At 39.6% G+C, this 15,451-nt stretch overlaps 2 protein-coding genes across 3 annotated transcripts in view; one reads left to right on the plus strand and one right to left on the minus strand.

The window, feature by feature from the left end:
- ctnna1 (catenin (cadherin-associated protein), alpha 1) overlaps positions 1-15,451 on the plus strand; it is a 77,926-nt gene that overhangs the window by 20,522 nt on the left and 41,953 nt on the right. The window lies entirely within an intron of this gene.
- lrrtm2 (leucine rich repeat transmembrane neuronal 2) lies at positions 10,017-13,840 on the minus strand. The gene is made up of 2 exons (XM_010787742.1): positions 13,160-13,840; positions 10,017-12,550 (listed from the first exon to the last, which is right to left on the minus strand). Exons 1-2 carry the CDS (start codon positions 13,161-13,163, stop codon positions 10,908-10,910), a joined length of 1,647 nt encoding a protein of 548 aa, XP_010786044.1. The 5' UTR covers positions 13,164-13,840; the 3' UTR covers positions 10,017-10,907.

A 15,451-nucleotide genomic window follows, 5' to 3' on the forward strand; every position in this document is an offset into this window, starting at 1 on the left:
CGCGGACAGACACAAATTCGCTCCGGCTGTGAGGATGCAGTGAATGTCGCGGCGCAATTGAGGCGATTCAAGGGGGCCGCGATTGAAGAGGGACGCGATAACTGCTCGAGTTCAATTTTTTCAACTCAAGCGTCAAATTCGCCTGACGCGTTCTCGTGGTAGCCAATCAGCGGTGAGGATAGCTGTTAGCACTCAGAGCTCACAGCTCCTCATATCTTTTCACAAACTGGACAAAGGTTAAACATGAACAGACCACAGACTGTCTGTCTCATGGCGAATACAGTCGCTGGTTTATTTATGTCTGTAGGCCGTTGTTGTGAGTGTGGACGGTCGGAGCATATACAACGTTAGCTTAGCCTGGTCGATCCGATCTCTATTCAGAAAACACATTTTAAAAGGTTTTTTCCCTGCCGTCTGTCTGCAGACTTGTCAAAGCATTAATAAAGGTTTTTTACTAACCGGTATCAGTATGTTGTTACTTCGGCATCATTTTGAAACGTGCATTACAATTAAATCACGGTAAAATATGTTCATTTTGTTGTAGACCCCTAGCCAGCGCGTCTTGTTTGAATGATGCGAGTAAACACAGCTGACAGCTGCGGTGAAACTCGAGCCTTTAGAGCGATGCGAATATTCGCATCGCGTCCGGTGTGAATGAAGCATTACACTTTGCTTTCTGCTTGCTGAATCCTCTTTTTCATATTCTCCATCTTTGCAATCTTTTCCTTCCAGTTTGTGTCCCTTTCTCTCTGAGCAAAGAGCTCACTCTTTGCGTGGCTCGGGTTGTCTTTTTGCCTTGGGCATCTACAGTGAGTGGCAGAATTTTGCTTTATCCCTATTCCTCTGTGTCTCAATTTAAAAAAAAAAAAGAATAGGCTGGAGTTGATCTTGGAACATTTTCCTTGGCTATGTTTTACTGAGCTATGTGCAACCTTACGAGGAATCATGAGTTTCAAGTTGAAAACAACTTCAAGTTCACTCTAATGGGGATTCAATTGGGATTTTACATTGTCTTTTTTTTTTGTACTGGGGCAGCTCATGAAATGTTAAATAATGGGTATGATGTAAATCCTATAGGGGGAAAAAACAGTATAGATCCAGAGCTAGAAAACCAACAGAGGATGTGGAGGATTGTTCCAGTGTTTTCCTTTAACCCATTCTTTTGGAAAAAGTGAAATGATGCCCAAAGGGGCTATACCTAATGCAAGACCAGTGTGAAAGCAGTTCAATTTATCTAGTTGTAATCTCATCTAAATGCATAATTAAAACAAATTAGACTCCACACAATGTAACAGGGAAAAGATTTAGTGTCCCCAAGGCTTTTCGTATATTTACAGCCTCCATAAAACAGTGGCCTATCATTAACAGCATGTCAGGAACCGTTTCCCAGACCTGGCCCCTGATCTTTTGCTGGTGAATTCTCTGCTTTTAGATTGGCTCTGCTGGCAGGTAGATAAGATGCATAATTTCTCCCCCTCAACAGTTAAACGGGATAAAGAATGGCTTCAGAAAAATACATTTTGTGAGACTGTGATTGAAGTCTTACTTCCTCCTTTATCAGTTGTATGGGTGAATGAACTTAACCATTCATATAAACTTGTCTGGCACTTTTAGCAATGGGTGATTTTATTGGCAAATATGACAACATTTGTCTATACAGCTTAATATGTATTTCTTGAGATTTCTATTTTATTGTTTGCTTGTCTGAACCTTTACCCTTTTGTTATGCAGTCTGAAACACAATGAATTGTCACCATGGAGAGCTGCAGGACTGATTTAAGTATGCAATTTGCCTTTCATCCTAAAAAGCTCTCCATTTTGGCACTTGGGATTGCTTAATTGCTTTAAAATATCCCCTTTGTGTGCATATGGCAGATGTGATGCTGCAGAGCAGCCAAATTCATTTAGCATCTTTCTTTTTAATTGGAGTTTTGTTAACTTAAAGGTAGGGTAGGTAAGAATGGAGAAGCCAGCTCAAGTGCGCTAGAATTTGAAAGTACACAGCTGGAAAAAATCTGCCTCGTCCTTCAGACTTCCTTACAGAGCCCCTCCTCCAACACACACGAACCCACTCATGACCAATGAGGGCACGAGATAAGTTTGTGCACGAGATGAAAGGCTGACAGGCAGGTAGGCCATCAAGTTATTTTAGCCCGACCGGCTCAGATGATTGTTCTTGCTTTTTACAGCGCCATGGCTTCCACGGATGATTTTTTAATGTATTTATTTTAGGGCTGTCAGTCGATTAAAATATTTAATCGCACATTTTTTATCTGTTCTAAATGTTCCTTGGAATATTTTTCAAGTTTTGAATCCTCTTATCAACATATGAGTGGACAAATATGCTTTATGCAAATGTTTATTATCATTTGAATAATGACAAATATTCTCATGAATATTAAACAAAACAACCTCTGAACAGTCAGCACACTCAGTGCGCGCAACATGATTGCAGCTCCCAGGCCCCACACACACACACACACACACACACACACACACACACACACACACACACACACACAGCTCCTAAAGCATATACTAAATAACAGGGTACAGCCCTTGTATATTTTATTATGTGAAGCACTATATGGTTTCATGAAAAATATCTACTGTTTATTTGTAGATATCTCCTAAAGCCTACAAATAAAGTGTGAAATGTAGGCCTGTCACATATATTATTGAGCGATATATATTATTCACACTGTTCTGCTTTCTGCACTGACCTCAGCAGCTGTTCTCACTGTAAACATCGCGTCACAATGAAAGCAGTTGTATTAGCATAAAGTGAAGAGCCCATACCTAACATCCAGGGGAGATGCCTGATTAGTGGAGTACAACAAGACTGGTAAAGGGCGGAAAGGTCTGATGCCGCATTTGATCATCTCAGAATAACTCATCACAACGGGAACAGTTTGCAGAGCTGTGCTTGGTTGACATAAGTCCAGCCATGCGTCACACCTCTTTTAAACATCACTGTTGGCTGAAATCGTCTCTGGAAAATACATCAGTATACCCTCGGTCATAGCTCCTCCAGAGACTCCTCTCTCCTCTTTCTACATCTTTGTACCCTCGGTTATAGCTCCTCCAGAGAGACTCCTCTCTCCTCTAAATCAGTGTATCCTCGGTTACGGCTCCTCCAGACAGCCTTCTCGATAATCGATCCTCGACGAGCCTTTAGAGAAATTTGCTTTCCTTCGAGACGGCGCGCCGACATCCGTTTCCGGGTTGCTGCCGGAGGACCTGGGAGTCTGGGACGCGAAAATTTGAGAAATGACAAACGGCTAATTTCCGAGTATTCGCTCGCGTCTGCTTGACGCCGGGACGACCGGCTGCCCTCCCCGACAGGCGCACGAGGGCCCGCTCATCACTGCGCGCACAAGTGCGACCGCAGTTTTAATTATTATTATTATTATTATTATTATTATTATTATTATTATTATTATATAAATGCTCTTTAGAGGTGCCCAAGCTCAATTGTACCTAATTACTGAAGAAGTAAATAAATATAACCTTGTAACAAGCGAATCTTGTCATTTGTGACATAAGGTGGTCATATTTAAAGATAATAATAATTTACCTAATGGAAATCCAGTTGGTGTATTAACTCAGACTATGGAACCTATGGTTGGAATTACCCCAACCAGCTGGCAGCTTATCAGACACAAATGAACAGCAGCATAATGGAGCCAATTTAAAAACTACAACCCAATCCAGAACTAAATGCTGTCTTCTGTTGTCAATATGCTAAATCCTTTTTTGCTCAATTGATCAAATGTTATGACCCATTTTCTTGAGACCAGTTTAAGAGAACAACAAACTTGTAAAGACTCCCATGCCCTTTATTACATAATAAATATGACAATTTCACATTATTAATTATATGTTTGTATAAGTCTTGTCATCTTTCATTGTTTTATAGTTCCTCATTCACTTGTTACTTTTAAAGCGAGGTCCATCTTCTTGGGAGAATTGTAATTATTTATTTAAATATCAAATACACACATGAAATAAAACTTACACAACAAATAATGCTAATTATTATTTGTCAGCTAGTGGTTAAAAACGACGAGAAATACAGAATGTGAATCTGCTGTTAGCAGTTGTGTTAAGCCAGATCATTTCAGTGGCTTGCGCTTGAGGTAGACAGATTAGAAGTGAATCAAGCTGTGAGGAAATCTCTATATGAGGGGGAGACGACATCTTGGTGTGTTTTTAATGCGTGCCAACACATTCACACACACTCATCTCCAGCAGGTCCCTTTGTAATCATCAGACACACCAATGACCTTGGCAGTTCATTTATATTAAATTATATTACATACGAGAATGGTGATTGCTTTACTTTATTATAGTATTACCAAATAACTAATTTGATATCCTTATGTAGAAAGAAAATCCATATTTATTTTCCTTCTTAAACAGGTACTTTCGTCACCTACTTAAGATGATTAATATTTATTTGTTGTAACACTTACAAATGTCCCGTCCAGGGCCCAGGGGACTAGGGCCTATCCAAGAACACAGTCAGCGCAATGTATTTCACCATGGACAAGTCACCATGCCATCACTGGGTTAACACACATAAACAGACAAACACTCACGTTTAGATACTTTAAGGCCGCTGGAGGCTATGTGTTTCCAGTTCACCTGACCTGCATGTCTTTAGACTGAGGCACCTGAAGGGCATGCTCAGCAGAGATGAGGAGAAAAACACATTCTACACTGAAAAGGACCCGTTTGTATTCAGTCAGAGTACGTCGTAGCGGTCATAGAACAATACAACGCACTGGTGTTTGTAATCAGGCCGTTTGGGGAGGTATTCGGGATAATGTATTGTGTTTGCTGTCATCCATTTATTTTGCACAGAAAACGTTTGTCTACACTTGAGGTGGAGCTGTCAAAGCTGTTACTTAAAGCAAGGGCTTTCTGCAGTGTGTTTTATGAAATGTTGTATGACATTTTGAACCATTTGCCTATAACTTAAGAGTATTGCTTTCTGTGTAGGAGGCAGCAAAGACAGACTTTCCATCGTGACTGTTCTTGTTCATACTGATTTTAAATGAAACAATGTCTCACAAAAAGGGAGACAAAAAAAGGATTATCGCATAACTGGATCTCTGCCGACACTAAGCTTCAGTGACTGAGCCAATGGCTGATGCCTTCCGTCATAGGTGGCTTCAGTCTTTATTATTAATTGCATATTATTCTAATAACGAATATGTTTCTGCTTTGAATGTTAATGCTCGGATGTTTGATAGCATAATATGTTTTTATATCTAGTATAAGTATCTTAATAGTATTTGTAACAATCACATTTACATTGCTTATTAGGATAATAACTGCTTTTTTTCAGTATGGGCCATTTTAATAGTTCCTTTTAAATTATTGATAGTTCCTTTACATTTTTGTAGAACTATTTTGTATTTAAACTTTGCCTTAACCTTTTAATATGATAATTTGAAATGATTAATTTATTTAAATGCAAAGTACAAAGATGGAAATTGATAACATATTTTTGTGTAAGAAGCAACGTTTTTGTCTTCAACAAAATCAAAAGGAAAGTTTTGGATTTTGCTGTCAGTAGTTTTGCTCATCCCCGTTTCCAGTTTCCACCTGGGTCCTCCAAGGATAAGGTAGAAGACTGATTTGAAATGTGCGGAGTGATACATATTTAGGGATAGTGTACGTAAGTCCAGAAGTCCTTGAACTCTGCAGGCTACTGATGACATGTAGTCAGACTCTCTAGTTTAGTGCCCCCCCTACCTGGGAACTCTCTGCAGGTTAATTACTGAAGCCTGATATCAAGAAAGATCTGGTCATATTGAAGTGGTTCTTAGAGTTGGAGGGCCATGTCGGCCTTTATTCTTTGCGATGCCTTGTCTGACTGAAATGACAGACCTTAAGTATTTTATGTAAACTGTTATTCTCTCTTTTTAGCACACTGGGCTTTTCATTAAACGTTCCAAGGAATTGAAAGAGCTTGGATTACAGTTGTTTTGATAGAGTTGTTGTGTTTTGATCCCCAGTCTTATCGGAGTCCTGAAATATTAAGCATCTGTCCGTACCAAGTTCTGATCTAATATAATTCCTCTGTTAGAAAAACCTTTGACTGCAAAAAGAAGACAAGCTGAATTATGAAAGGTTAACGATGTCTTCCTGCATTTGGTGGCGGGGCAAGCTTACTTTTGCAGCCTAATATTTTTTACAATACAATATTTGAACTATGCAGGTTCTGATTATGATCAAACGGCTATGTATGCTGTGCAGTCATGGTGGACACCAACACTGGGGGTGGGTTCACTACTACAGCATTGAAGTTGTTTGTATTCTTTATGGTGAACATATAACTTCTGTATAAACATTTAGTTGTGTTAAATAGAGACTGATAGTATCTGCCATAGATCTTGCAATATAAAAATAAGACTTCCTCTGATGTGAAGAAAACTCCAAATTGGATTGTTTTTGCAAGTTGTATGTCTCGAGTACGGTTTGCTAAACATTTGAAATTACTTATCTTGAAAGAGTGACCGTTAAGTACTGGCACATGAGAAAAAGGTCAGTTTGAAGAGCAGTTTCAACCTCAAATGTGTGATGCACGTCTTACATGGAATCCCTATACGACATGTGGAGACATAACTTTGACATTTCCTTCTTTGCTACATGGTAGAATATGTCAACTTGTTTGGATCAATCATATTCAATTTGCTACAGCTTTTAAAATATATGTTCACCTCGTTACACAAACTTCCACTGGCATTTCCATGTTATTACTCTTGCTTTGAGCCTTTTTGCCTAAAGATGTTATAGTCTTACATTTGATGAAAAAGGATTCAGAAATCATGTCAATGTTTCTTAGATGCTAATTATACATTTAGGAACAATCCATCAAATGTATTGCGACCTTGCAATAAGCCATAAATGCTTAGCTAGCTTAATTATTTAGCAATAACTGACAAGTCATTAAACATGCTGAAGACTAAATAACCTTTGTGAAATCTTAGTTTGTTATCTGAAGGTTGAGCCGTCAGAATATTTCTTTCATTGCATGACGTACTTAACTATTGAAGTTGTCCTCAAATGGAAAGTGAGTTAATCAATTATTCACTATAGTCATTTACGTGGAAAAATCAACCCAACGATTTTTCTGTACCCACGTACTCAAATGTGTGATTTTCAAATGTCTCTTTGTTAAAGTATCATTAAGTCAATATATTTGATTTAAAAAAAAAAGAAGCTATTTTAAGACACACACAGAATAAGTAAGTTAATGTATAGCTATGTGTAAACATTTGATAGACAAAACAATTAACAAAGTTATTGATAATGAAAATAATCAATAGTCACAGCCTCCAAGCTTCATGGACCCTTCTCCGGTAAACAACAGATTCAACGGGATAGATTCTTCTGCATCACCTGTTATTCTATTGAAATGCCCATATTCAGAAACTGTAGACACTGCATTAAAGTAAGGGGTTCACAGAAACATCAGCTTTGCATAACAACATCATTAGGCTTTTTATATGATCCACTTTCAATGTAGATGATCTAATCTTGATGTTGACATGTATTGATAGAAGAGACTTTGATTCGAATGAGTCCTCCAACCATGAGTGCATTAAACTGTGCCTAGCAAAGATTACATTAGAAATGGAAAATGTTTCATTTGACAAATGCTTTCAGGCATTTCACATATACTGATATGCAAATCCACCTCACCAAGGGTTGGGTGTGATTTGGTTTGCAAAAGACTTGCACACTAGACCAAACTGCAATGAAAGACCAAACCAAGTTGTGAGCATTCATCAGTTAGCAAACACTCTGTAAATTATAACCATTTTATTTAAAAAATATATGTTTTGAGGGGAAAATGTTTTTTTTTTTCTTCAGTTTGGCACATCTTATCCACTATACAGATATGAAATTGTACATATTACAATACAAAAGGAAATGGAAAGAGAAAAGCATTCATTTTGCACAAAGAGATTGGGTAAGAGAGAGGGGATTGGTTCACTTGTTTTTTTCCTTTTTTTTTTATTTTTCGGCAGGGTGGGGACCAGGGCTAGAGGATGACGAGAGGAAACAAAAACAGTTTACAAAGAGCCAGAGTGCAAAGGGATGCATATTTCTACAAACTTGTGGACTTTCAGTCATTTAGTACAACCGTAGTCTTTAACAGTGAAATGTCAAATGATTGACAGAACTCTATAGGAATTCCACACGCACACGCACACACATCCCCATTCTCGGTGATATCAAAAATGAAGTCTCGTAATAATGTTTGCTGAATGACATTAAGAAATATTCAACTCAATTGACTTTTGAACATGCAAGACAGATAACAAGGGCAGTAGTAATAGCAGTGCGAAGCTGGAAGAAAACAAAATTTGAAACAAGGTGGAGGTGCTTGACTTTGGACATTATTACGATCAGTGTATGTTTTTCATTGAATGCAAATTTGAACTGTTACGCAAACACTTTCTTTGAACTTGTAGGCATCATATTATGTGTACAGAGACATGACTCAAGCTTTCATTTAGAAGATTAAAGCCAAATCTTGACACCTTCAACAAAGACACAAATCCACAATTGTCACCTCTAGGGGGCGCTGTCCAGCAAACTGCATCCTACATTCTCAAAGCCAGGTTTCTGAGTTGGTTAAACATAGCCAAAAGTTGGGCTTTTGAAGAAAAGGCCATATTTAAGTGTACAGCTATAAGGCTTCATGAAGATGCCATATTACAATTTTTAGAATTGCAATTGATTTTTTGTACTGTTCAAACACTGGATAGCTCATCAGTTTAAGAAATAGTTTCTGCTGTGTGATCAGTGTGCATTTCAATCCTATGGTGCTCATTCAGTTTGTATCCTTTATTTCTCTACTACCTCTACTTGGCCAGAAAGATTGGTTGGTTGGTTTTAATAAACGAAGACATTATCCTATCATTGCCCCCTCTCCATCGTCCCATCAATTCCTCTCAATCCCTCTCTCTTTCACCCTGCCCCCACTACCAAACTGAACACAAAGAAGTGCGGAGCTGCGGCAGCAGCTTTAGTCTGATGCTAATGCACATCCTCTCCCTGCTGCATACAAATGTGTCCTGACCCAGGCTGGCTGTTTGCTTATCACTGGATCTCCATTTGCTTTCAGGCTATTGACCGCAGTTTAACTTGACACTTGTGACTGCTAACCAAATAACTATTATAAGATGTTTCCTTTCCCGTAATCTGTTTTTAATAATGTAAACGGCATCCTTAACACGGACAAAGTCTTAAAGTAAAAGGTTCAATTATGTTTTTAGGTGGTACAGAGAATGATTCGACTAGAACTATTTTTGAGCGGCTGAACAAGCTAAATGTTGCTGGATCACTGGTGTGGGTGACAGCATATTAGATTATTTTCGCCTTGCCTTAATTGGTTGAATCTTGGGCCTGTCAGACCTGATTAGTGTGTGAGCAGTAAAGAGCCTGGGCTACTGCTGAAAGCTTTTCTTTTCAGAATGAAATGCTCTCCTATGTGGCATTTGCGCTGGCCATTACCCTTTCACTTGTGTCCCTTACACATCACACTAACTCCTCTGTATATTGATCTTATTATATAAGAGCAAATCGGCAAACTGTACTTACTAGGTTGAGCTGATGGAAATATTATGGTCACCGTTTGTGTGGCATTCAGGGGCTAGAGAATCCATGTACACGTCATTGTAAATGTAAAGGTCTAATCTTTTTGTTCTTGGTGTCCCAGAAGAGGAAGACATCCATATGTCTTTGCTAAGTGTAATATATTGGAGAGTAACCACATATGAACAATGCTTAGTGTTTAACCACATGTTGAGAATGTATTTGTGAGCTCATACATTGAACAAGCTGCAAAACTGCATTGCATTTACGAGTCTGATTTTAAAAAGGTCATTTTTCCTATATATATCTATATATGTGTGAGAATTTATGTTCAATTATATATATATATATATATATATATATATATATAATTGAACATAAATTCTCAATGTCTGCTGTCTTTTCAATCAGTATACACTTGTGGTTGCATTTTTAAAAAGAATACATTTTGTAAGAAATTCAGATTTAAACAAGAGTTCCTTTTTTAGCTAAGGACAGCTGTTTTTTGGGGGGATGGCCCCCCCCGTATGAGTTCTGTAAACAACAAGCACTGAGAGGCCTTTGATCTGATGGAAGATTATAAACCCACCTAATTGATTCATTTGGTAAATGTAATATACATGTGTGGATACTTAACCGAATTTCATGGTTATTGTCTCCTCAAGAAGATTTATATTATTTGTAACGAAACAGTAATGACATTTATTTTTCGGATATAATTCAGAGTTTTGGTCTTGGGGTCCTTTTTAATGTATAATAGTTCTCTTTAAACAATGAAACTGAAAAACAAAGACATTATGATTGATCCGATTCAAATGCCCTAGTGATTGAGTGATTGGCTTACAGTGCCTGTGGTGCAGTTAGAAACATGATTTCAGACATTTACTTTTAAAAAGAAATGAGACATAAATCACATTTCTCCACTTAATGTATTCTGTTAGCAGAGGGCCATTTGGCTAAGTATTTTCTCTGTGCTCCAGAATATAGTGACAATGTGGAGACAAATCTCAGTTATACAATTTTCTTGTTTAAAATGATTGCCCCTGCCTGATATGAACAACTTTGCATTCATAGAAAAATAAATGTGTGACTATCTCTACACCATCCCTAAACTGTCATGTCCAACCTCTGTCACTGTAGCACTCGGCATTTCTCACATATTCTTAAATCTCACTTGTAGAAATTATGCTTTTTACATAAACTGGAAAAAAAACAAACAAAAAAAGCAAACCCTGTATCATCTGAAATGGTCAAATGGCAAACCATATGCTCTAGGAATAAATAAGAGTTCATACTTCACACTCTTTGTAAGGCAGTTGCTGACACTTGCACTGCCCATAGCCATTTATGATCACGAGTGCCCCTTCTTCATGGCTGGGCTCATACTCATTATAGGGTACCTGTGTAGCTAGATCTGCCATAGGCTGCCGCTGCTGGGTCCTCATCTGTCTGCGGTTCTGAATAGCCGAACAGTGGCGTATCCTGCGCAGGGTGGGCGGGCAGCACTTCCGTGAGATATACACGACGAAAATTATGAAAAAGAATGAAAATAGAAGGGCCATAGTTCCAATGATAACCCTATGAGTCATTACAGTGTTGTCCATTGCAGAGAAGTCCTCTGTTACAGCTGCCTCTTCCATTGTAGCAGTGGTTGCTTGAGCAGTGCGTGGTGGTGTTGTTGTGGTTGTTGTGGTAGTGACTGTGGTAAAGCTCCCAAAATCCTCTGCATAGTCCTGCGTGGGGGTAGGCTGCATAATTCCAAACAGGGAGCTTGTCATCTCTGCAGCTATAGTAGCGTCCGTGGTTGTACTAATGGTTTGAACAACCGGCGCTGAGAAATTCTGGCAAAGCTGGAATCCATAAACAGCGTCAAGTATCTCCTCTCCTTGTGCATATTCAGGACTATGGCAGAGGATGGAATGTTCCCACCTTCCCTTAAAGGTGCTGAGCCACGTGGCCAGAGAGCAAATACTTTTGGTACATTCCCAATAGTTGCTTGACAGCCCAATAGTACCAAGAGACTGCCACTTATCCATGACTGTGGGATCCAGACTGCTTAGTTTGTTGTTATCCAGCAGCAAAATCTTTAAATTTGGCAGCGTTTGAAACACATCAGATGTCAGGACACGGATCTCATTTCCTGTCAGGTCCAGTTTCTCTAGAGTGGTCCAGGTCCACTCCATGCCACATGTTAAGTTGCTGATTTTATTCCACTGCAGAAACAGAAACTGGAGGGCAACAAGGCGAGGGAAATGGGCCAAGTTTATCTTGGTCAGCTGATTGTGCTCCAAGTGGAGTTCTTTGAGCTTAATGAGCCCAGCAAATCCATTCCGGGCCAGACTCCGTAGACGGTTGCTGCTTAGGCCCAGATATTCCAGGCTGCGGCAGTCCCAGAATGCCCGTACAGGTGTGGTGCGGAGTAAATTGGAGCGGAGGTGGAGTATCTGGAGTTTCCTCAGTCCATGAAACAGTTCTGGTTCCAATGCAGTCATCTGATTGAAAGACAGGTCCAGTATCTGGAGGTTGATGAGGTGGATGAAGGTTGTGTTGGGCAACTTGGTGATACGATTGGAGCTCAGATTGAGGTCCTTCAGCTTGTAGAGCCCTTGAAAGGCATCCTCTTGTACTGTTGTAATCTGGTTGTGGTCTAAATGTAGCCATGTGAGCTGGCTGAAGCCATAGAATTGATCAGGGCTGAGCTCAGTGATGCTATTGTGGCGTAGCGACAACCCCAGGGCCCCTTTGTCCACACCATCTGGGGGTGCCTGAAGCCCCTGGGTGTCGCAGTAGAACTGCAGGTCCTCACAGCGGCATTTTTGAGGGCAGGTCGTGCACGATGCAGGAGGCAGCAGGCACACTAGGAGCATGCTGATCACACACAGACACAGAGCCGCTGGTGCAGGTCCCACCAATGGCCACCTTGAATGGAAACCTGGGTGGGTTCAAAGAGAACAAAATGAACTGTGGGGCGGGAAAGCTTATCTCTGCAGAGCACTTATTACCAATTCATGGTGACGATTGTGCTTTTTGGATGTGCTCTCGTTCTTTCACATACAGGCATACATAAAAACACACAGCCGTTAAGATCTTTTGCATTGACATTTGCAACTTTCCCAATGTATGTACAGATACTTTTTTTATGCTGAGGTATAATTCAATTGTAATGTACTTGGATATGATGAATTACATATATGATCTTGACTTTGTTTCCACACCCTTGCTACTTATATTAATCCTATCTTCTGCACATGTTGTGCTCTGTAATCTGGTTAAAATACTTATATTTATATTACTGTCATTCATCAATTATTGCGTATTTTTTTATTGATTAATCATCTTTTCATCATGAATAGTTAAGCCTTTAATAGAAAAGCTATTTAAAATGTATATATTCCGGACTCGTGTGTCGGTGAAAAAGGAAAAATGAAGGGCAATCGCAGTAAATAGACTAGGCTGAAGAGCTTTTAGTCCTTAGCCTCCCTCGCTCTTACTTGTGTTCCCTATTCATGTCCAGACCTGCCATATAAAGGGACTAACTTACCCATTCTTTTGTGCACATCGGAGGCTGCATTCAACTGTCCTTTTCCGCAGACTCTTGGAGCAACCAGATGGAAGAAAAATCCAAAGGGAAAAAACCCTTTTGAGTAAGCACAAAAGGAATCAGCTTCTTTGGAAATAAAGCAATTCTGAGCCCACCTAGTTGAAACAAAATATGAAATTCCATGTCCCAAGATGAAGATTATTCCTCTTATTTTGCTTAGAGTCCTTGAAAATCCGTCCTCAGAGAAAGGGTTGAATCTTTTCCTTCATCCCACGAATCCTGGAAATAATTATTTAATTTTTTTTTTTTTAAGTTGATCAGTTGCATCCAGAGCGACTCCGTTGAACAGACCCCCCCTCCTCTCCGTTTTTTCTTTTTCTTTTTTTTACCCTTTTGTTTCCCTTCCACCGCAATGGTGTCGGCTTAGACAGTCAATTGGAGATCAAGCCGTCCTCTTCATGGCTGTGTTCTTCCGACCCTAACTTGTTGATGGCAGCCAGAGATCCTGCTTACGACGCCGGCTCAGTCTCAGCATAGCCTCTGCAGAGCTGTGCGCGGAGCACTCCTCTGCTAGCCGAGACGCAGGGAGAGAGAAAAAAAGCAGAGCGGGGAGTCAGGGATGTTATTCTGTGCTTTTTGTTGCAGCCACTCACTGCTACAGAGTGGTGGCAGCCTGGCGTCGATCATCACTACTGTTTCTCTCTCTCTTTTTCTCTCCCACACTCACAAACACCCTCTCACTCTTTTGCTCAGTCACTTGCTCTCTGCCTCATACACACTGCTTGTGCACCTCATTCTCCCCCAACCTCCCCCCTGCATACCCACTCCCCTCATACTGGCTCGTCACCATCAGAATATTGATATCTTGAACGTGTTGCGGCAGCTTGCTGTTGAAATTAACCACAGCTGTAAATCTCAGCCTCGCCTTGCTGTTGTTTTGTATGTGCTATGTATGAAAGTATACCGAACACATAAACAAAATAACAACAAAGCAAAACGTAGGTCATAACATGTGGCTCTTGACAACATAAACTTCACGAGGGGGGGGGTAGGTCTGCTGCATTCTGTTATCTCTGTACAGGAGTATGCTATAGAATTGCTAACATAGGACGCCTGGCTTATATACATGATTTACATATCCTGAGTGCAGTGATGGCATGTGATGTATGGCCAGCTGCCCTGAAGTTAAATTAGGCTTCCAGCATGTAATAGGCTAGAACAAATACTTGTTTGAGAATGTGAAACAAAAACATTTCATATGCAGATCTTGTTTTTTAAGACGACACCATTTTAGAATGCAAAACAGAAAGAGATGTCGGTAGTTCAGTGCATAAAAATGCTGACTTTTCTTAATTATTTAATGTTGGTTGAGATGGGTGTGAGGGTAATTTCAATTAACTACATCTGAACCAGCCAAAGACTAGATATAAGAGGCATTAAGAAGAACATGTACTGTGGTGTTCAACTTTTGCACTTCAACACCTTTTATTCCACTCATGCATCATTTACTTAAACGTGACCTCAGATCGCTTGAGCCTGCCACACCCCTCTCTGATTTATACTTGTATATTACTCTGATTACCTTGCTGCAATGTATTTGATATGGATTTTAACTCTTGTTGCAACTGCTACAGGCAATAAATTGTACCTAATGAAAGCAAAGAATTACATTTCCTCTGTGTGCTTTGGCAGGAGATGATAGTGAAAGAGTTACTTATACAAATCTTATATCATTAGAATTACAATTGATCTGGATTACTTTATGCATTTATACATCCCAATTCATTTCATGGCAAGAGTTTCAAGACAAGACATGTATCTGGCTGGTACTTTCCAGGTTACTGGACCCGCATGCTGCTTTCATTCTCCACGCTCATTGTGGTAGACTGGGAGATGTAGAAAAAATGTGTGGTAGCTTCCCATTTCCAATTCAAGATGTGTAATAGGCAGTTTTTAAAACAAAGAATGTGAAATTGAAAATGGACATTCAATTAAGTGAACTTGCTGAAACAATATCATAGTCAGTGATCATTTGACACTTAGAGCATACTTATTTTTCATAGAATTTTTCAATAATTGAGCGGACTAGTGGTTTTGTAGAAAAGGGATGTTCCTAAATCTGTCCTAAAGGAGATGGATAGAGACTCACGGGTATCATAAAAGATGCAGCAGAGAAACTGCCTCCATAATAAGCACCTGAAGAAGTGCTTTGGAAGCCTCTGGCGTGGAAATGAAATATAGGCTAGGCGTGAAGGAAATAGGATTGAGAGGGAAGGGGCAGAGTAAAGCCCC

This window comes from Notothenia coriiceps, unplaced genomic scaffold, assembly GCF_000735185.1.
Source record: "Notothenia coriiceps isolate Sejong01 unplaced genomic scaffold, NC01 NC01_scaffold00031140, whole genome shotgun sequence".
Classification (NCBI taxonomy): Eukaryota; Metazoa; Chordata; class Actinopteri; order Perciformes; family Nototheniidae; genus Notothenia; species Notothenia coriiceps.